General features: G+C 34.9%; 1 protein-coding gene across 1 annotated transcript in view; it reads left to right on the forward strand.

Moving 5' to 3' along the window:
• The window catches only part of LOC140150542 (voltage-gated inwardly rectifying potassium channel KCNH6-like), a 514496-nt gene that overhangs the window by 458915 nt on the left and 30694 nt on the right, over positions 1-24887 (forward strand). The window contains 4 exon segments of the mRNA XM_072172573.1: positions 4530-5000; positions 22230-22487; positions 22490-22640; positions 24136-24335. Of these exon segments, the coding sequence (XP_072028674.1) occupies positions 4530-5000; positions 22230-22487; positions 22490-22640; positions 24136-24335 (1080 nt within the window).

Raw genomic sequence — 24887 nt, forward strand, 5'->3', positions numbered from 1 at the left:
CCCCCATTTTCAGATCTCAGAAGTTCCAGTTCCCCTTTTTGACATGAAATTTTAAGGGTCAACCTGATAGAAAAACATATAAACTCAGTTTCCCCAGGAAAATTTGTGGTCATTTTTTTCAGTCCCGCCCTAGGAGGGTCAAAACTTTTAAGGGTCCCCTTTTTGCATCAGGCCCCCCTAACAAGTGTTTGTGAACAGTCCCTAATGATTGACCAGTATAGAATGGCAGGCACCCATACTACCCATTCTGACATGGGGTACTTCCCAGAATACACACATGGAATCTATAAGTACTTTATGCTTTGCAGCTCTTTGAAATAAATAATGTGACTGAGGAAATTGGAATAGGATAGCTATGATTTGTTGGAGGTAAATGTTGATGATACAGTTACTGTATTTGGTGTCAGAATTGTATAGCTGTGTATGTTCCGATTTCATGAATTACCTTTGAAGCATTATTGAGAGAGTAATCTTCAAAAGAGCGGCGGACACGTTATCTTTTAACTGTTTCACCCAGTGTCTGTTGGAAATGTTTTAAGCAGGCACGGATATGCAACGAGTCGGGTTACTTGCAATACACACTTGTGCTATAAATAGATTTTTCATTACCGGAGCTTGGTGACGTCAAAATGTACCTGGGCATGGCGACTGATGCGTCACTGGGCATCATGTACGCCTGAGCAACTCTCTGTAAATTGATGGGCTTGGATATGACCACAGTCCTCTACACTGGGGACCATTTTGAAAGGCTTCTTAATAATTGCTCAATGTAAGCTTATGTGAAGTAGTCAACAATCTTTAATAGCACCCCAAGTTTTCAATCAACAACTATATTTACCGAGTTGATCATTTTGAGTCAGCGCTGTCAACTTAATTACAAACAGTCTGTAAATCTTGTTTAGCAGTGCCGTGCATGGAGACTTATTTGTGAAAGTGTTATTTTACAATATGAAGATTGTCTAAATAGTCAATAAGTGCAAGAACCTTTTTATACCTAGCTGTCCCTGGTGACATTTTGTCCCCATTCACCTTCCACTGACTGTGTGATATGCAACCCAGAGGAATGCAATTACTACTCAAAAATTACATGAGTGTTGCCATAGCAACCTTGGATTTCTGGATCTGATTTTTATGATTGGATCAGCAAGTTGACCCTATTCACAACCTGAATGCCACCTCAAGTGTTGCCGACTGCGCTCAAAACGTATCATACTTTTTTGTCATTAAATTACAAGAAGAAAATTTTAATATCTTTCTTATGGGAGAGGTAGGGATGCAGGTTGATGCAGCTATAACTGTAGGCAAGACTCTACTTCTGCCAAGCTAGTTGCATGGGGAAAAGGTTTCTTTATTTTGCAAACACATATGACTTGTGGATAATGTGATATTAAAAGCTTGTTTTGAGTGCAGTTGGGAGGTTTGATATCATGCATTCCATTATCTTTGTACAAATGTATAGGAAACATCCTTGTACTGTGTGACCAACAATGCTCAATAGTTAATTAAAAGCTATATGAAGCTATTTTCAGCTAGCAAGATGAGTGGGTATAATTCAGTAAAAGAATAAAGGACATTTTGTGTGGGAGCAAGACTTTCTATCATAATAGTGGTGGTATAATTTGACCAACTAAAACCTAATAGCAATTGTCTAAATTAATAACAGGGTCTTGTTGTAATTCAAGTCAGTAATTATTGTACTAGTGGAAATAAAAGATTGAATGTAGTTTTGCTCATCTGGACCCAAAGGCTGAGAATAAAATTGCACACTTGATTGGTTGGGTGTGCATGTGCTATTCCAGTTGAAATCCATAAACTCCCGATGGAAGACAATGACCTTAATCTCTCACACTGGGGTGTAATTCTCACTCCGCCTGTGGAAGATTAAGATTATATCTTCCATAGGTGATGTATGGATTTCATCTGGAATAGCCCATCTTCTTTTCTTTACTCTTATCATAATTCCATTGTTGTTTCCTTCCTTCCTTTTAATCTATTCAGCATGGGTAATTAAAAAAAAAGCCGGTCTAATTGGAAAAAACTAATTGGATAAAATGTCTCTTCAAAACGCAACATTTAAATTTGTGTGCCAGCCAAATGGGGCCAGCCATTCCTAATGGGTAATGTACGTTATGAATATTCAAGGAAATGAGAAATCATGTTACATGGAAAATACATAAAATGTAATAGGATTTTGATGTACATGGACATTTGTGAACAATGTTATCCAAAGAAGTAATTAAATATGGCAAGACGAGAGAGATTTAAAGTGAAATGTGTAATATCCTTGGTATGTCATATGCACACTTTAAACAACATTAAGTGTGATGAATTGGTTGACATGTAAGTGAATACCATGTACCGTATTTCGATCAAATAGTCGCCCCCCCCTCAAATAAACGCCCCACCACTTTTTTCAACCAAGATGTTTCAAAATGCCGATATTTCCATGCTATCTTGTGTAGTAAGCTTACCAAGTTGCCCACATGGTCGATAATAGCGTTAATAATTGGCGAAAATCTGGATTGGAAACCCGGAAGTGAGTGTTTCTAGTTCGTAGTTCGTTTTAGCGTGAGTTTTAAGTTTACGTAATGATTTTAATGGGAATTATTGTTCTAAAATTGACCTTGAATAAATGCCCCCTTGGGAAAATGTAACGCCCCAGGGGCGTTTATTTGACGAAATACGGTATCCAGATTATGTACCTCACAATAATGTTGCTCATTAAATTTTGAGTATACTAACAAGGCTTCCATTCTGGATTTACCATGACGAAAGGATGCAAATACATATGACATATTATTGCAAGTAGTTGGTAGAATATGTAGTTACTGAGAAACATGGATAACATTATTCACAAGCTGTAAAATGAAATGATTATTTCAAATAATACATACGTACATATAACAGCTTTTATATAGCACAATTTCAATACTGATCATTGCACTTTACAACAAAAAACTTACGCTACTACTATAAACTACAAGAAAACAAAAAAAAACACCACCAACAATGGTTAAGAAGATGGGTCTTCAAGCTATTTTACAACTGTGGCAGATGACCTAATGGATGAAGGAAGATTGTTCCAGATTCTGGGTCCAAAGACGGTGAACAATCCATCTATTGGTCTTCAGAATGTTGAGTGTCAGTATTTTCTAAAACCCAAATGTTACTTACCTGTTACCTGTGGTAAAATTCCAATAGTATCGTAGGTTTGATTGCTCACATACACAAAAACTTAATGAAAAACTGGATTATGAAATTAAATCTTAAGCTGGGAAACAAAGTATATTTACCAGAAATGAAGCTTACAAAGCCTTTCTATGTGTCGCACATATTTATGCCTCCACCGGAGGTATTATGTTTCCTGGTTGTCCATCCATCCGTCCGAGCTTGCGGGTGCAATATCTCGGAACTGGTAAGATGTACAGTGATGCAATTTGGGGGATGGTCATTGGCGGTCTTCAAATTCCAGTAGGTTTGGTTAGTGGGTCAAGGTCACCCAAGGTCATCTAGGGGTCATCTGAGGTCAAATTAGCAAAAAATGTCGTATGGGCATGAACCTTGGTGGGTACTGTAAACATTTAGAACCAAATTTGTTGAGGGTCATTTTGGGGTCATCCTGGGTCACCCAGGGGTCATCTGAGGTCAAATAACTTAAAACTGTCGTATGGGCATGAAACTTGGTGGGTACAGTCAACATTTAGAGTCAAAATTTTTGACGGTCTTTTTTGGGTCATCAGGGGTCACCCAGGGGTCATCTGAGGTCAAATAACTTAAAGCTATCATATGGGCATGAAACTGGGTGGGTACTGTAAACATTTAGAACCAAATTTTTGAGGGTCATTTTGGGGTCATCCGGGGTCACCCAGGGGTCATCTGAGGTCAAATAACTTAAAACTGTCGTATGGGCATAAAACTTGGTGGGTACAGTCAACATTTAGAGTCAACATTTTTGGCGGTCTTTTTTGGGTCATCAGGGGTCACCCAGGGGTCATCTGAGGTCAAATAACTTAAAGCTATCATATGGGCATGAAACTGGGTGGTATAGTCAACATTTAGAGTCAAATTTTTGGATGGTCATTTTGGGGTCATCTGAGGTCAAATAACTTAAAACTGTCATATGGGCATGAAACTTGGTTGGTACAGTCAACATATAAAGTTAAATTTTTTGGAAGGTCATTTTGGGGTCATCCGGGTTCACACAGGGGTCATCTGAGGTCAGATTATTAAAAACTGTCGTATGGGCCGGTTAAAATGATACGCGTCAAGGTGGAGGCATCGTGGCCGACGCTTTGCGTCGAGAACCGCGCAAGTCGAGAACCGCTCTAGTTATTTATTGTATTTTATAGATGAAACAAATTGAAACACAATTTATTTTGTGTTGTGAATGTGATACTTGTTAAATTGGCGCATATTTTAAGCTTTTTAATCTTAAAAATCTTTCTTAGTTGCATAGATGTATGCTGATTATGCAAGTACCTTGATCTGATATTCTGTTTTTGTCTGCCTTTGGTTTTGTTTTTATGTAGGTTCTATCACTTGGACCTGATGTGCTTCCAGAATATAAGCTACAGTCACCACGGATACACAACTGGACTATACTGCATTATTCTCCTTTCAAAGCCGTATGGGACTGGATAATTCTCTTATTGGTGATGTACACTGCTATAGTTACTCCATATAATGCAGCATTCTTGCTGGATGCAGAAACTCATGAGGATGCCGACAGTGCGCCACAAACCAACCGAGAACGCTACCAGGAACCTCTAACTATCATAGACCTCATTGTAGATGTTATGTTTATTATTGATATTCTTATAAACTTCCGGACAACCTATGTAAATAAGAACGATGAGGTTGTTTCCCATCCTGGGAAAATCGCAGTGCATTATTTCAAAGGCTGGTTTTTAATTGACGTTGTCGCAGCAATACCTTTTGACCTGTTGCTTTTCGGGGCAGAGAGTGACCAGGTAAATACTGAAGGGGAGCATGAAAACCAGGTGAGGCCTTTTTGTTAAAATGAGTGACTTGGATCAGGACAGAATTCATCACTATTGTAGATGCATGCATACAAGTTAAAAATCAAATTGGGGTGGTGTTTATAATTTTGATTTAAACCTGATTTTGAATGACATCAATTGTGTGTTCATACGTAATTGATTTTATGTTGTCATGACATGCATATAAAGTAGTGCTGAATTGTTCATCGGTGCTACAAAAGCAGGTATAAAACAGGTTTGAAAGAAGAAAATTAAATAGACATTGAATGAAGTAAGACTATGACATATTGTCATACTTTGATCAAGGCATTTTCCATTGTGGTACCAGGGGGGTTGGGGGTTGGCACTCACTACAAATGGATGATGGGGATGTGCGGCCACATTGACCCCCATTTTTCAACTCCATCTCATACAATGACCTCTCTTTTTCTTTTGGTGTATTCCCTCTCACCCAATGCCTCCCAAGAATTTTTGACAAATTTCTGATAATCTCTCATGGAATAACCCGGTTTTTTTCATTATTTTTATTCAAATTGGTCAAAATATTTTGATGACTTTTTGAAAATTTTATATCAATTTTCATATTTTGACCCAAACCCCTCTTTTGGTAGGATTTTCCCCAGTCTCACAGAAAAAAAACCCTTTTTGGGCCTTCTCACTGAAAGACCCTTTTTTGGTGTCTAGGCTTTCATTGAAAGGCTCCTAGTTTCGAACTGCTGTCACAATTGGATACCTCATCAAGTGTATCCAATAGGTCACAATTGGATACCCCATCAAGGAAGGAAGTGTATCCAATAGGTCACAATTACATTCAGTGCAAAAACTATTTATGCCTGTAAATTTATACCTGTTTCACAGTACCAGTAACCAGGTCGATCACATTAATGAACAAATATTTGTGTGTTTTTATATCTCAAAGTCCTATTCTGTTTTTCCATTTTAATTAGCATGAATTTTTGATAATCTTATGCTATCAGCAAACACATAAGTTGCCATAACATTACATATTTTCATCATCATATTATATAGCACTGCAACAAGAACTGGTTAGCGTTATATTAGTACAGATATGTAGAATATTTATGTGATATGAGTGGATATATACTGTGCCAAAAAAGTATCCTTACACTTGGAAAAATAATTACAATTCCAAAACTGAACCATATTGGAATACATTTGTTATTTTTAATAGATGCACTATCTAATCCTGCACATTATGACATCACATTGAATCCAATGCGACCTTGAGAAGTAAAGTTACAAGCAATTGAATAGATGAAGGTCCAGTTTTAAAAGTGACAATCTGGCCTATACAAGGTGCAAAAGGATTCCAACAAGCGCAACAAAGAGACAACACAGTTTCTTCAATGAAGCTTTATTTAAGGCAGCTGTGTACTCTCAGACATGCATGTAGTAAAAGTGCCATAACTTTGTAATTATTCATGCAAGGTATATAAAAGTACACATTTTTATAAAGGCAAGACATCAATGAATCTCAATATAAATACAGATTTGGTGAAAAAAACAACAATTATGAAGAAAATCACAAAAAAGTGAATTTTTGGCAATTTTTGTTCGGTACATCATAACAAAAAAAATCAATTTCCAAAAATTTTGTTTTGTTTTTTTCTTAATCTTGAGGCACCATTCCAAAAATATTTTTTTTAGTTTTTTGATATTGGCTTTAATTTTGAGATATTGACCATATAAGGCATCAAAATGAACTTTTAAAATTCACAAACGCCTATTTGCACAAAATGATGCCTAAAATCGGAAATAGACCAAAATATAAAAAAATGAGAAAACTGTTTCTTAAGTCGATCATGCTTTTCATGATGAGCATAATTGCTTACCTATAGATGCTGTATTTATTGAGTTATTGTGTACCTAAAATCGTCATTAATTTACAGAGAAAATGAACATTGAAATAAAGGCTGTTGAAGTTTAAAGTGTTCACATTTTGCACTTTGATCAAAGCTCACAGGAGAATGTGGCAGTTCTTGTTTCTCTACCTTACATTACGTGAACACCGGGTAAATCTACAGCCCCTTGAGAAGTTTGGGCGAAATCTATTCATATCTTAATGTTTAAATCGGGGAAAGAACTTGAAAAAATTCACATTTTATCGGCTAAAACGGAGCCATTTGACCGCTAGGTTTTTATGAAATCAGTGCTTCCGTGGTGCTTCCATAAGATGTGCCGCGCATGCAGATAAGCGTTGCGTATGCGTAGCATATCTGTGCGTTAACAAATTGCGCGACTACAAAACACGATGCGTTGTTGCGCGCGTGTACCCCGATGGTACAACAAAGATTCTTTCCTTTTAAATTGCGGAACGAAGTGAAATAGTGAAATAAAATCCATAAAATAGAGCAGTTGGAGTTAACAAATCTGGATTTTCTTTCCTTGTATATTATAAAGTATTATAAAAAACATAACTAAGTAAATACATTTAAAAAAAGCTCAATTTCATGAAAGAAACAATGTCTAGAGTACACAGCCATGTTAAAGCAGTTTTTATTTCAGTTTTTACTTGTCTGTACTTTTCATAACTTTCATTTTATTTGTCAGCTATTTTATTTCAGTTTTCTTTTGTTCCTTTTGTTTTAAATTAAAGGCACCCACAGATAAGCCATTCACCACTCTCAAACCAGGTGTCTAGTCCGTGGGACCATCAACTAATCAAATGCTTGTAACTTTGCTTCTTGAAGTCACATTTGATTCATTGGGGTGTCATAATGTGCCGGATGAGTGCATCCATGAAACAAATAAATTTACCCAAATATGGTTTGGTTTTAAAATTAGGATTTTTCTTCCAAGTGTAAGGATACATTTTTGGCCCAGTATATATATATATATATTTACCCAACCAACCTGCATTGCTTTTTTTCACCTGAAGAAGGGCTAGACCCAATACCGGTCGTGTAATTGAAATATATTTACAGCAATTCTGTCACCTGTAAACTGTAATTAACTTATTGTAATTTTAATTGCCGACGCAGTCTAAACTTTATATATATATATATATATATATATCCAGGTAGAATTGTAAAGTTAGGTCCAGTTTTCAACAGTATGTATCCTGAATTATTCCATGTCAAGAAATAAGGTCACGCAGTCTTACCTAATTGAGTCCAGAGTAATTTGCACTGTAGATAAAGCAAGCCCCATTGTAATAAAGGTATTGCATTGATGCAATATATTTCAGTGAGTTTTGAATTGAATTCTGTAATCATGGTCATAGTATGATGTAAATTCAACAGCTAGACTTGAAGATCAGGATCGACAAAATCTATTAAAACATAATTACTTTTTTATCAAAGAGTCATATTAGCTTTTATCAATTATTATATTTTCTTTACAATTAATAGCATTTGCTGCTTTCAATTTCATTTCCTACTGTATCACTGTTTTTTGGTTTTACAAAATCAAAATAAGTTGCTTCAATTCTGACATTTTGCAGCTTAATTTTTATTCTTAGACTTAAACGAGCATTGCATAAAAATTGTGTTTTTTTAAGTATCAAATTATTTTAGATTCAAGCATATAAGGTATAATTTTTAAACAACAATATGTCTGTATTTCTGCAAAAATCAAGTTTTTATTGCAGTGCTACCAAGATCAAACCAGGTAAATAATATAAATATTGGGGACCATATTCAGAGATTCAAGTGGCCTTTTGGGCCTTTTGTCCCAATAATTCACCATACAGTAGCAGAACTGGTACAATGACTTAAGCTGGCTAGTGTGTCGCATCAAGTCTAGGTTTTACCATGATATGAAAATGCTGTAGTAAACATATGAAAAGGGGACCCAAATATATGAGATTTTTATCATAACTGAAGAAGCTATGGGTCATAATTGTGCCACTGAACACTGATTGCATAGCTTGACTGGGCATGTTATCGGTGATGTCGTGCCATGATGATGATGCTATCAATAGAGGTCCTACCTTAGTTATATATACTTGTCAGGTCAACCTTGCCTGTCCCATTATTACAATACACCAGGATCCACAACATGCTCATCTATCAGGGCACAATTCTTTAACCCCAATACATCTGTACATTCATTGAACAATTAAATTTAATTAAGGTTATTGAACTATGCCATTGGGATGAGGCCATTGTGGTTCATAGTGATAGGATAGGATAGGATTTTGTCCTAATGTACATTTTATTCAACATCACTGTGTAGTATTTAAAGTGCATATTATGATAATTATGACTTATGCTAGGAGTTTTTAATTTCAGAAATACAGAAACAAATTAAAAGTATTCATGAAAAAAAATGAACAGTTTTCATAACAATTTGTTAACATTTGATATGAAATCAGTCGATATTGCTCTTTAAATTCCTGTAATGATGCCAAAATGCATAAAAAATGGTTTGGAAAACACCTCCAAATCTGTAGCTAAAACCCTTTGTTAAAAATGTAATAAATGAATCCTTTTGCCTATTTATACCAAGTTATTTAAGTGAATCATGGTTTGATATGTATAATATGATGATATAAATCTGTATGTGTTTGCTTGTGGCTAGATTACTGTGTGTTTGCTGATATGCTGTATATTTATATATAATATATATCTGTGCTGCTTGCAAGAAAGCTCTGCACAGCACCGCAGTTTAAGTGAATGAAACCATATAAACTAATATCACACCAAATTCAACTTTTTCTTTTACAATTGCCTGTGTTGACTTGAAAACGCATGTTCAGATTCAATCAGAGTGAACAAATAATTTGTTTGAAATTGATGATTTTTTTTTGTATAATTTTTGTTCATTTTATTTAATAATCTACCAGCTATTAATTGTGAAGGGTTTGCTTAAGAATTGTGTTAGCTATTACAGTACATTATTATCAGCCATTTTAAATTAAATATGCAGTGTGCACAAGATTTCAATAAATCAGTTTTCTTAAGACATTTGTTAGTAAACATTGGTAAACTAGGTATTTTAACTTATTTGGACAAACTAAATCAAACAAAGGGGTTTATCAATCATTATTTTTCATCTATGACCCTAAAAATGACCAATAAAATGACCCTATACAAGGGTCAAAAATTAAACATGTTCTGATTTCACTCAAAGCATGTCAAATTGTCCTGCTAAAAATTGGTTTATCAGTGCTACCTTAGTAACTACACATTACAGATAGTGGAAACCTATCTGTTTCTCACTTTATTTGAAAATCATAACACCTTTAATTTTTGACCCCAATACAACTTGAAAATTGACCTTCAAGCTTTTTTGGCACATATCTTTGCAATCACAGGTCGTACATGAACAAAATTTATATTTTTGTTATCCTTATGATCAGACAAATAATTTGGTATGCTTTTGAATGTATTTTGAATGCTATAATTTTTGACCTCTATATAACCCTATGGGGTCATATTGAGGGTCATATACTCAAAACAACACTTGATGACCCCCTTTTTGGATTCAGCAGGTCCAAATTAGTAAAGACACCAGAGTAATTACCAATTTTCCTCCAGTCTATGGCACAGTGAGTCTATGGTATAAATAGATCTTTATCACCTCCTTTATTTTATTTATATGTAGATATTTACAACAAACACACCCCTACATACACACTGGTATTTTCATTATGACATAGAAAGATGTAGATATGCAATGCATACAAGATAATAAGATTTCTGACAACAATACAATTTGTAATATAGTTTCTTTCTGCAAGAAAAATGAACTATTGGTTAATGGTCACAAAAAGCAAGGTGTGTTGATTTATGTACGATTCTTATTCAGTGGGTGTAGCTTGTAAAGAATTCACATAATTTGATTGGTTTTCAGGATGTATATAATATCCCACAATAGCGGATAGTCGTATAGGACAGCGGCACGCTTGTCGACCCTCAATGATCGTGCTATAATGCTTTCGCATAATACATGTGCAAGAACTAAGAACGCGGTTCGCCATGCAGCTTAAATGTTTGTAAGGGGTTCGTTCATTTAAAACAACAGGGATGTCCCAACAAGTGTAACTTTATTTTTTTCTGGAAAAAAGCAGTTTTTCTTACAAATATTATACTTAAACTGAATAAGAATGAGAATATAAGCCCATCCATTATGACACGATATTGAAAAGGCAAAAGACAAAATGCTGTCTTTTATTCTCTAAAGAAAAGCACAATATGAAAGGCATACTCAAAGTTTAAAGCCTTCTGTTGTTATCTTGAGTATACATAACAATGTTTTCAGACTACAGCTAGCCCAGAGGAATTCTTATTATCAGGAGATAGCAATGTTTTCAGACTACAGTTAGTCAGAGGAATTCTTATTATCAGGTGATAGCGATGTTTTCAGACTACAGTTAGTCAGAGGAATTCTTATTATCAGGAGATAGCAATGTTTTCAGACTACAGTTAGTCCAGAGGAATTCTTATTATCAGGTGATAGCGATGTTTTCAGACTACAGTTAGTCAGAGGAATTCTTATTATCAGGAGATAGCAATGTTTTCAGACTACAGTTAGTCCAGAGGAATTCTTATTATCAGGAGATAGAGATGTTTTCAGACTACAGTTAGTCAGAGGAATTCTTATTATCAGGAGATAGAGATGTTTTCAGACTACAGTTAGTCAGAGGAATTCTTATTATCAGGATGTTTTCAGACTACATATATTTATTTTATCATCAGGAGATAGCAATGTTTTCATACTACAGTTAGTCCACAGGAATTCTTATTATCAGGAGATAGTATACAAATATATACTGCCATGAGAGGTTCTGGTTAAAACTATGGGCCTGAGGTCAGATCAGTAGTATTAATTGATCTCAACGAGGACCACAGTTTTAACCAGAACTTCGAATAAAGGCAGTATATATTTGTTTTATATACTTCATTAATATGTTCTTTGTTCATTGATTGGTTAAAAGAAAATTATTTGACGCTTTGACTCTCCAGCTTCTATCCGGGGTGAACAGCAAAAAATCGAATAGGCTAAAATCGGGCTAACCAATTACAGCAGCGCGAAATCATGCTATGGCAGTTTCGCGTGCATGAACTGTTCCATCACATCCAATGCGCGCACGCGGAAGGCATGGTCAAAAGTACTATTTACGGCTTGGAGGTACTATTTATGGCTCATCCGGGACATTGTAAATACTATTTACGGCTTAGAGGTACTATTTACAGACAGGAGTACTGTTGGTAAAACTATTTTTGGTCATGTGATCCACTTTTAACCAATCAATGAACAAGAATATATTAATGAAGTATATAACAATGTTTTCAGACTACTAGGGCCTATTTATTTTATCATCAGGAGATAGCAATGTTTTCAGACTACAGTTAGTCCACAGGAATTCTTATTATCAGGAGATAGCAATGTTTTGTTTTGTTTTTAAATCCATTTAACCAGTGAAGTTCAGCCGACTACAAATTAAAATCATACAAAGAGTCATGGAGATACATAAATGTTATAAATACTTAGTTTAATATTCAAAATAGATGTAACACAAATACTACATTTTTTACAAACCTTCAGATGATTCTTTGGTTAAAAATAAGCACCTTTTAAACAAGACTTTAAAACAGGATCTAATCTTAAAGAAACCGAGGTATCGTGCATGGTATATAACTGATCCGAATTCCGATATTACAATTTGTACTTCTTATATGCTGAGAACTTTTCGATTCCCCCATGCTTACATCCTTGAGGTGGAAGTCTTCTGTAGTATTTTGTTTAAAAATATCCAGGATTTGGGAATCTAACGCCACACTGCTGACTCGATCAAACACAATCTTTGTACCGAGATGACAGTGCACAGACACCGAGTACGTCGCCATGTTGTTGATTGTTGTCATGAAGCGGAAAAAACAGCGATTTCGTGTACATAATATTTTAGATCTCGCCGCTGAAAATATTAAAATTAAAAAAATTCCCTTTTCACGTAAATATCGCAGTAAGAAGTTCGTAAATACTATTAAAAATAATATTATATATTTTTATTGAAAAAAAGAACGAATATTTAACGATTATAATTTTTTTCGTCGCGTTTTTTTTTAATACATACATAAACTATACGTTAAATTGAAATACAGACTTTTAAATAGTACGACGGGTGCAAAATACTCACACTCTAAGCTGTATACTATGGACGTGCGAACTGAGGAATGGTGTTACTTTGAAACCGGTAGCATAATATTCACAATCGAGAGCGAATTTGGTATGAAAAAGTTGAAATAATTTTTTTTTAAATATGAATAAAAAAAAAATTGGTGCGGGCGTAATCAGACGAGCGGGCGGTCGAGGACAAACAAACACTTTTATTTTGGCCTTAGTCCAGAGGAATTCTTATTATCAGGAGATAGCGATGTTTTCAGACTACAGTTAGTCCAGAGGAATTATTGTCATCAGGAGATAGCGATGTTTTCAGACTACAGTTAGTCCAGAGGAATTCTTATCATCAGGAGATAGCAATGTTTTAAGACTACATGATGTAATCTATCATCAGATGATAGTGATGCTTTCAGACTATAGTTAATCCAGAGGAATTCTTATCCTCAGTACATAGCAATGTATTTCAGACTATGGTTAGTCCAGGGGAAGTTTTATCTTCAGTACATAGCAATGTATTTCAGACTATGGTTAGTCCAGGGGAAGTTTTATCTTCAGTACATAGCAATGTATTTCAGACTACAGTTAGTCCAGAGGAAGTTTTATCTTCAGTACATAGCAATGTATTTCAGACTATGGTTAGTCCAGAGGAAGTTTTATCTTCAGTACATAGCAATGTATTTCAGACTATGGTTAGTCCAGGGGAAGTTTTATCTTCAGTACATAGCAATGTATTTCAGACTATAGTTAATCCAGAGGAATTCTTATCCTCAGTACATAGCAATGTATTTCAGACTATGGTTAGTCCAGGGGAAGTTTTATCTTCAGTACATAGCAATGTATTTCAGACTATGGTTAGTCCAGGGGAAGTTTTATCTTCAGTACATAGCAATGTATTTCAGACTATGGTTAGTCCAGAGGAAGTTTTATCTTCAGTACATAGCAATGTATTTCAGACTACAGTTAGTCCAGGGGAAGTATTATCTTCAGTACATAGCAATGTATTTCAGACTACAGTTAGTCCAGGGAAGTTTTATCTTCAGTACATAGCAATGTATTTCAGACTATGGTTAGTCCAGGGAAGTTTTATCTTCAGTACATAGCAATGTATTTCAGACTATAGTTAATCCAGAGGAATTCTTATCCTCAGTACATAGCAATGTATTTCAGACTATGGTTAGTCCAGGGAAGTTTTATCTTCAGTACATAGCAATGTATTTCAGACTATGGTTAGTCCAGGGGAAGTTTTATCTTCAGTACATAGCAATGTATTTCAGACTATGGTTAGTCCAGAGGAAGTTTTATCTTCAGTACATAGCAATGTATTTCAGACTACAGTTAGTCCAGGGGAAGTTTTATCTTCAGTACATAGCAATGTATTTCAGACTACAGTTAGTCCAGAGGAAGTTTTATCTTCAGTACATAGCAATGTATTTCAGACTATGGTTAGTCCAGGGAAGTTTTATCTTCAGTACATAGCAATGTATTTCAGACTATGGTTAGTCCAGAGGAAGTTTTATCTTCAGTACATAGCAATGTATTTCAGACTACAGTTAGTCCAGAGAAAGTTTTATCTTCAGTACATAGCAATGTATTTCAGACTACAGTTAGTCCAGAGGAAGTTTTATCTTCAGTACATAGCAATGTATTTCAGACTATGGTTAGTCCAGGGGAAGTTTTATCTTCAGTACATAGCAATGTATTTCAGACTATGGTTAGTCCAGAGGAATTCTTATCCTCAGTACATAGCAATGTATTTCAGACTATGGTTAGTCCAGAGGAAGTTTTATCTTCAGTACATAGCAATGTATTTCAGACTATGGTTAGTCCAGAGGAAGTTTTATCTTCAGTACATAGCAATGTATTTCAGACTACAGTTAGTCCAGAGGAAGTTTTATCTTCAGTACATAGCAATGTATTTCAGACTATGGTTAGTCCAGGGGAAGTTTTATCTTCAGTACATAGCAATGTATTTCAGACTACAGTTAGTCCAGAGGAAGTTTTATCTTCAGTACATAGCAATGTATTTCAGACTACAGTTAGTCCAGGGGAAGTTTTATCTTCAGTACATAGCAATGTATTTCAGACTACAGTTAGTCCAGAGGAAGTTTTATCTTCAGTACATAGCAATGTATTTCAGACTACAGTTAGTCCAGAGGAAGTTTTATCTTCAGTACATAGCAATGTATTTCAGACTATGGTTAGTCCAGCGGAAGTTTTATCTTCAGTACATAGCAATGTATTTCAGACTATGGTTAGTCCAGCGGAAGTTTTATCTTCAGTACATAGCAATGTTTTCTTATCTTGAATCATGATAATTACTGCGTTGATGGTGTGTTGTACATGAAACTTTGCATGTGCCTGGCAGAGCTGTGATAATGATGGCCGGAGCATTGATGTTTTGTAAAACATGGAGGTAGATCAAATAGAGCACAATTATAGGTAAATACAAACAAGCCTTGACAAAATGCAAAAGTGAGACACATTTTAAGCAAGGTGGTTTTCTTAGCCATGCATGGCAAGCAATCTCTTCAAGTAGTCCAATTACATGACATAGAGAGAAAGCAATCATACAATGATATTAACCCTACAACAGATAGATGCGCAACACAAACACTCTTTAGGATCAGCCTCCTTTACTTAATTTTAATCCCCAATAATTAATCAATCCTGGACATCAACACACAAATCCCTACAATCAACATCACCAACTGCAACACAAGACAAGCTGACTCCTTAACCTTGCATGGTAGTATGCAGGTCTGGGCTTAACAGTACAGACCAATGTATATGTATAATACATGTTATTACAATGTCACTCACCAAATACTGATTGCCAACATGGCATCCACCTGGCAGGACATGTCAAAGCAGGCCTATATATTGTTCTCTAATGATCTACACCATAAAAACTCCCTAAAAGTTACATTTTGACAACCAGTTCTTTCAGCATGCAGCACCAAATTATAACACATCGTATTATTTTAATGCCTGCACACTATTAATCAAATTATAACACATCATGTTTAATGCCTACACGCTATTCAGCAAATTATAACACAGCATGTTTAAGGCCTACACGCTATTCAGCAAATTATAACACATCATGTTTAATGCCTTCACACTATTCAGCAAATTATAACACAGCATGTTTAATGCCTACACACTATTCAGCAAATTATAACACAACATGTTTAATGCCTACACACTATTCAGCAAATTATAACACAGCATGTTTAATACCTACACACTATTCAGCAAATTATAACACAGCATGTTTAATGCCTACACACTATTCAGCAAATTATAACACAGCATGTTTAAAGGGGCATTTCGTGATCCACAGCCTCATCCCCCACTTTTCTCAAAAAAAGTTGAGATTTTTATATCACTGGAATACTCTGGCTACATAATGTTTATGTACAAAATATTTCTTGCAGATTAATTGCGTTTTAGCAAAGATATCGCGAAATTTGAATTTCGTTCTGGTGCACCAGAACGAAATTACAACGTATTGTCTATGGAGCAGTGTAATACACATAATCATGCATAACTCGCATACGCTATATCGGAATCAACTGAATTTTGGGAATATGCTTTTTTCGTGGATATGTACTGAAAATGTCATAAAAAGAGGATGCTAGGATCACGAAATACTCCTTTAATGCCTACACACTATTCAGCAAATTATAACACAACATGTTTAATGCCTACACACTATTCAGCAAATTATAACACAGCATGTTTAATACCTACACACTATTCAGCAAATTATAACACAGCATGTTTAATGCCTACACACTATTCAGCAAATTATAACACAGCATGTTTAAGGCCTACACGCTATTCAGCAAATTATAACACAACATGTTTAATGCCTACACACTATTCAGCAAATTATAACACAACATGTTTAATGCCTACACACTATTCAGCAAATTATAACACAACATGTTTAATGCCTACACACTATTCAGCAAATTATAACACAGCATGTTTAATACCTACACACTATTCAGCAAATTATAACACAGCATGTTTAATGCCTACACACTATTCAGCAAATTATAACACAGCATGTTTAATGCCTACACACTATTCAGCAAATTATAACACAACATGTTTAATGCCTACACACTATTCAGCAAATTATAACACAGCATGTTTAATACCTACACACTATTCAGCAAATTATAACACAGCATGTTTAATGCCTACACACTATTCAGCAAATTATAACACAGCATGTTTAAAGGGGCATTTCGTGATCCACAGCCTCATCCCCCACTTTTCTCAAAAAAAGTTGAGATTTTTATATCACTGGAATACTCTGGCTACATAATGTTTATGTACAAAATATTTCTTGCAGATTAATTCGTTTAGCAAAGATATCGCGAAATTTGAATTTCGTTCTGGTGCACCAGAACGAAATTACAACGTATTGTCTATGGAGCAGTGTAATACACATAATCATGCATAACTCGCAAACGCAAAATCGGAATCAACTGAAATTTTGGGAATATGCTTTTTTCGTGGATATGTACTGAAAAATGTCATAAAAAGAGGATGCTAGGATCACGAAATACTCCTTTAATGCCTACACACTATTCAGCAAATTATAACACAACATGTTTAATGCCTACACACTATTCAGCAAATTATAACACAGCATGTTTAATACCTACACACTATTCAGCAAATTATAACACAGCATGTTTAATGCCTACACACTATTCAGCAAATTATAACACAGCATGTTTAAGGCCTACACGCTATTCAGCAAATTATAACACAACATGTTTAATGCCTACACACTATTCAGCAAATTATAACACATGTTTAATGCCTACACACTATTCAGCAAATTATAACACAACATGTTTAATGCCTACACACTATTCAGCAAATTATAACACAGCATGTTTAATACCTACACACTATTCAGCAAATTATAACACAGCATGTTTAATGCCTACACACTATTCAGCAAATTATAACACAGCATGTTTAATGCCTACACACTATTCAGCAAATTATAACACAACATGTTTAATGCCTACACACTATTCAGCAAATTATAACACAGCATGTTTAATACCTACACACTATTCAGCAAATTATAACACAGCATGTTTAATGCTTACACACTATTCAGCAAATTATAACACAGCATGTTTAATGCCTACACACTATTCAGCAAATTATAACACAACATGTTTAATGCCTACACACTATTCAGCAAATTATAACACAACATGTTTAATGCCTACACACTATTCAGCAAATTATGACACATGTTTAATGCCTACACACTATTCAGCAAATTATAACACAGCATGTTTAATGCCTACACGCTATTCAGCAAATTATAACACAGCATGTTTAAGGCCTACACGCTATTCAGCAAATTATAACACAACATGTTTAATGCCTACACACTATTCAGCAAATTATAACACAACATGTTTAATGCCTACACACTATTCAGCAAATTATAACACAGCATGTTTAATGCCTACACGCTATTCAGCAAATTATAACACATGTTTAATGCCTACACGCTATTCAGCAAATTATAACACAGCATGTTTAATGCCTACACACTATTCAGCAAATTATAACACATCATGTTTAATGCCTACACACTATTCAGCAAATTATAACACAGCATGTTTAATGCCTACACGCTATTCAGCAAATTATAACACAACATGTTTAATGCCTACACGCTATTCAGCAAATTATAACACATCATGTTTAATGCCTACACATTCAATGAATTATAACACAGCATGTTTAATGCCTACACACTATTCAGCAAATTATAACACAGCATGTTTAATGCCTACACACTATTCTGCAAATTATAACACAACATGTTTAATGCCTACACACTATTCAGCAAATTATAACACAGCATGTTTAATGCCTACACACTATTCAGCAAATTATAACACAGCATGTTTAATGCCTACACGCTATTCAGCAAATTATAACACATCATGTTCAATGCCTACACGCTATTCAGCAAATTATAACACATCATGTTCAATGCCTACACGCTATTCAGCAAATTATAACACATCATGTTTAATGCCTACACATTATTCAATGAATTATAACACAGCATGTTTAATGCTACACACTATTCAGCAAATTATAACACATCATGTTTAATGCCTACACGCTATTCAATGAATTATAACACAGCATGTTTAATGCCTACACATTATTCAATGAATTATAACACAGCATGTTTAATGCCTACACACTATTCAGCAAATTATAACACAGCATGTTTAATGCCTACACGCTATTCAGCAAATTATAACACATCATGTTTAATGCCTACACATTATTCAATGAATTATAACACAGCATGTTTAATTATGTATTTTCCTCATACATGTATGTATGTTTATAATTAAAAAATACATACAGAAATTGAGTTTTCATTATGTACTTTGTAAGAGGATGTCAATTATTATTATTATTATTATTATTATTATTATTATTATTATTATTATTATTATTATTTGTAATTTTATTCTCATTATTATAATAAATCATTAGAAGTGAATTAAAATAATATCAAAATGGCTGATATAATAAGGACTTACCAGCAAACACAATTCTTATGCAATGTATCAATAGTAGCTGGTATGAGTATTATAGGACTGAATGCAGTGACAATGGTAGAATGGGGAGCTTTGAGAAGAAAAATGCATGATTTGTTCATCACAAAAAGGCCCACTTTTCTTGTGTATTTTGCTCAATTTTATTCATTATTTTCAGGATAAAAATGTTAAATTTGTGATTACATTTGTGTGAAAGTTTGAAAATGGGGTTTAGTGGAAGAAATGGTTTTGATTTGAAATGCACATTCAGCAATCAATTTTGGGAAATATTAATTAATAATAATATTTATTAATTTTGGACACTAATTTTGGTAATCTTGGTTCTGTAAAAATATGACCAGGTTTAATTAATTTAGAGAAGATTGATAAAATCCTGAATTGCATGGTGTATTTTAAAAGTATGATATCAAACCACCATTGTGTATTTAAATTGTACATTTAATTTTCAAACTTTATCAAAATTGTCATTTGCAAATTTACTTTTTTTCTTCACAATAATGGATATTGTATTTATGTTTAATTATGTTTTTTCTGTTATTTTTTAGTAATGCACATATCACACATTGAATGCTACACTTGCTTTGTCACTTTTCTGACCTTTAACCCGACGCAATTGTTTAATACACTGTTAAAATGTTGGGTCATATTTACCCAACGTTGAAGGGACAATTATGAACAAAACAACTGCTGGGTAAGATTATTCATTAATTTCAATGGAATGTTTTCACCCAAGATTTAAATTGTTCATAGTTGGTCCAACACTGGGTCAAAATACCCACTCAGGTTTTAACATTGTACCAATTGCCAGTGGTGTCAAATCCTACCCCTATCAGATAAGTCAAAAGTGTGATCTATTTTACATGAGGAGTGCCAAGAAGTAACTTCCCTCGTGTTGCAATATAGACGAATCCAAATCCACACATTCCTACACCTGACTAGCAGCCTTTAGTTGGGTACCTGTTGGCTACAATGCACCCAAAATGTGAAATGATTCGGCCTTGGCAGAAATTTTGAACTGCATTCCATCACCCGTTTTACACCTTCCAAGAAAACACAGGTAGACAAAAGAATGATTAAAGTTTACAACACAATAGGCCCTACAGTTCCCTTCGGCAAAACACACAGCTTCTACATGGTCTATTCGCTGTTGAGGTGACATAATAATCGGATTAACTATATACACCATATCAAACGCTGCAAATGGATGTACTTGTGAACAAAAAGGACTATGTATGAATAGATGCGACGGGATTACCTGTGGAATTATCTCTATTGTATTATTCTATTAACCCTCCTCGTCCTTGCATCCTAGGTGTTAGGTAGCTTTCATTTGCACAATTGGGCGCTCAAAACACCAGGTTGGTGCTAGCGGGTAACCAAAGATGGCCGACCAAATTGGCTCGTTGGATTCGTCTATAGGGGCACATACTTTAAATTTTATTCATATTCTATTCCTATTATATACTGTCTTTGATTCTTTCTTCTCTGATTATCAAACCACCTTATGAACAGCATTAACCTGCTATGCAGTGACTGAGTTTTGTGATTTGGTGCAGGCAGGAATGCTATAGATGAGTTGACCTCAATGTTTATCTACAAAGGAATTGGCAATGATGTCAGAAGTCAACTCATCTATATAGCATCTCACTCCTATGCCAGCTATGCCAGTAAAACTTGTGTGTAGTGTACCAGATAACAGGTTGACACCTGTTAACAGTTTGGTTGGATCTAGAGTGAGATAAAATAACAACCAGATAGACCTTGCCATTTTATTAAAGCAACCGAATTCTATATCAAATGTACCTATTTTAATATGTACATTTTAATATGTGTATTTTAATATGTGAAGTCATCATCCATTTTAATTTGGTTTTACAATCATGGCCAGTGATATTACAAATAATAAGGTAAATTGAAAGAAATACCACTGGCTATTTTGGCCGTTAAACATGGAGGTTTATGGGGGACTTTATGTCATATTCAGACCTTATTTCAAAATTGCTCTAAAAACAAAACAAATTTGGCTGATTCAATTTAGATGAAAGTTACAACACAGGATGTGGGAATTCTCCCTTGTGGTGGACTTTGCCCTGATCAAAACAAGAAATTGGAGGCAAAAAAAGGCAATTTTTTTACCACCAAAAATGTTCACTCTATCCCAAATTCACCCCTCCCCATTTCCCCCTGGAACAAGTCTTGTGTCACCACTGCCTAGTGCCTAGTAGTGCCTACCACTAGTCCTTATCATAAATTTACCCCTGGGAACCTACCCTAACACTGGAGCCTTGAGATGTTATCCTGCTATGATGTTACTATAAAAGAATGATGAAAATTGATGATGAATGTATAGCCACACTTGGAGCTGTTCATAGCACAGAAAGTATATATCTGATTTTCATATTTGTTGGCAACAAAAACCTTTTGTGTCATATAACAGGCACTAACCTTTGTTACCTGTAATTATATAACTGCATAATCTTTGAACTCTTTTAATCACCAATTGCAGTCAACAACACTGATTGGTCTGCTCAAGACAGCCCGTCTACTACGATTGGTCAGGGTAGCCCGCAAACTGGACCGTTATTCAGAATACGGTGCTGCCGTGTTATTACTTCTAATGGCAACATTTGCGCTCATAGCTCATTGGATGGCATGCATCTGGTACGCTATCGGAAATGCGGAGTATAGAAATCCCACAACCAGAAGAATAGGCTGGCTTTGGGACTTGGCTGGCGATACAAATGCTCCGTTTGTGAGGCGAACAATGAAAAATTGTCAGGTGGACCAACATTAAAATCTAAGTATATAACAGCACTCTACTTCACATTTAGCAGTTTGACTAGCGTGGGCTTTGGGAATGTGTCGCCAAATACAAACTCCGAAAAGATATTCGCAATATGTATAATGCTGATTGGCTGTGAGTATTCCATCTGACTTGCATTGAGTATATTAACTCAACACAGACAGCAAGTCTTGAATAAAATATATAACAAGCAAATGAAATCCAGTGTTATGTATCAATGGTAATCCACTTTTGAAGATCAGCAAATAATTCTCACTGCCAATTAAGAATGATATCAATAATATAGGCAGTTGGATGTCTAAATTAACATTCCACAATCAAGATATCGATAATATAACAAAACATTTTTTTGTCATGCACGATTCTCCAAAATGTTCCCCCAAAAATGGGCTTCTAAAATTTAATTGGTACTGCATTTGGTTCTGATAAATGGCAACATTATTTCTTTGATCCGTTTGTAGCACAATGCAAAAAAGGAGAAAGCAATCAGTTGGCATTGTTTTTTAGGGGGAGGGGCACACATTTGCAGACCTGAAACTTTTCCTCTTTTATGCTGATTTCCTCTTTTTTTATTCCTGAAATTAATGCATTATTTGTTATCTTCAGCCCAATATGAGCTTTTTTAGCATGATTTTGCGCTATTTTCCTCTTTTTTCAAAGCATTTTCCTCTGTTTTCACAAAATGGTCAGTTTCAGGTCTGCATTTAAAAAACAAATCATGAAGAAGCCCAATTCTCACCCAAATTTCAAATATTTTTGGTGATGTTGTTCAAAATTAAAAAAAAACAAAGAAACGGCTCCTAGATATTTTGATCTAGTTTTTAAAAATTAATTTAAAAAATTTGGAGATTTCAATTTCAAGAAATTTTTTGTTACGTTAAATGAAAAAGAAGTGGGATTTTTTTTTTTGATTGTGGCTTCACAGACAAATTTATCAAGTCTTCGCCATTCTAAATATGTATACTTTTATATACTTCAGACCAACAATTTAGCAGTTATGAGGCCCCAAAGACCAACTTGGTGGTGAAATGATAAGTAAAAAATAACTGACCACTATCACCTTTGGGTCTGGGGCAGGCATTTTATTAATGAATTGAGAAGAGCAGTAATGACACCACTTTACTGCAGTGGTGTAGCGTGAGTCATCCTATGTGGGGGGCAGGTCTGGGGGCGCACAAGCCATTTTAATGGCAATTTTCCTATGGGATTTTAAAATCGAATTTAGGGGGGACATCCCCCATGCCTCTATATGACGCTACACCACTGCCACTTACATAACATTCCAGATGCTAAATCTACAACATAATATTATGTAAAAATTTTTTGGGGAAAGAATCAGGCATTTTTATTTTAGGGTTGTTTTTCTCCCGGTTTTTCTATAACTGGTTTTTACATGTAGTTTTATGAAGATGCTATAACCTCCATTTTAGTTACAAAAATGCAATTTAAGAATAAATTACTGATGCTATTTTTCTGACATTTCCCGAATATGTAGCATGAACATGTAGAAATGACTTTATAATCAAGTAGTGCTACCTGCTCTTCTCCAAACATATAATGATGATAATGAAAGCTATGTGTTAACCAATGAATCCACTTTGATCTGCAGCCCTGATGTATGCTAGCATCTTTGGTAATGTATCTGCCATCATTCAGAGATTATACTCGGGCACGGCTAGGTACCACACCCAGATGTTACGGGTCAAGGAATTCATTCGCTTCCATCAGATTCCCAATCCTCTACGTCAACGCCTGGAGGAGTACTTCCAGCATGCCTGGTCCTACACCAATGGTATAGATATGAACATGGTAAGTAAGTGCATGGCATAAGATCAATGGTGGCTCTGAAAAAAAAGCTGTTGAGCACTTTCTGTAGGAAAAAATGTATTTTTAATTACGAACATGTATATCTCTTGTTCAAAATTGTCTAAGATTATCTTGACATGTCCAGAATTATCTTGACCTGATGCCGATTATCTTGCCCTGTCCATGTTACTTGATATAATCAACATTTTGAGTTGAACAGATTTTGCACCCGGGGGGTTCACTCACATATTAAAGTGGTACATTTTCTTTGTTTTGGTGAATTACTTGTGTACCTGAGTAGGCTAACCATCTACAGAACCATCTCTGCAAATAAGTGACCCTTTTTGATGCTTTTTGTGACGAGCATGCATACCAAATAATATCCCAAGTGAACCCTCTGGGACTTTGAACAAAAGAAATACAATAGATAATGGAACAAAGATGGCTAGACATATATATACATTCCCAATGACTCTCTTTTATATCCGATAACACCATTTTTAAGGTTCAGCTACCCAATGACCACATTTTTCAAAGTTGAATACCAAGTGACCT

Source organism: Amphiura filiformis, chromosome 4 (genome assembly GCF_039555335.1).
Source record: "Amphiura filiformis chromosome 4, Afil_fr2py, whole genome shotgun sequence".
NCBI lineage: Eukaryota > Metazoa > Echinodermata > Ophiuroidea > Amphilepidida > Amphiuridae > Amphiura > Amphiura filiformis.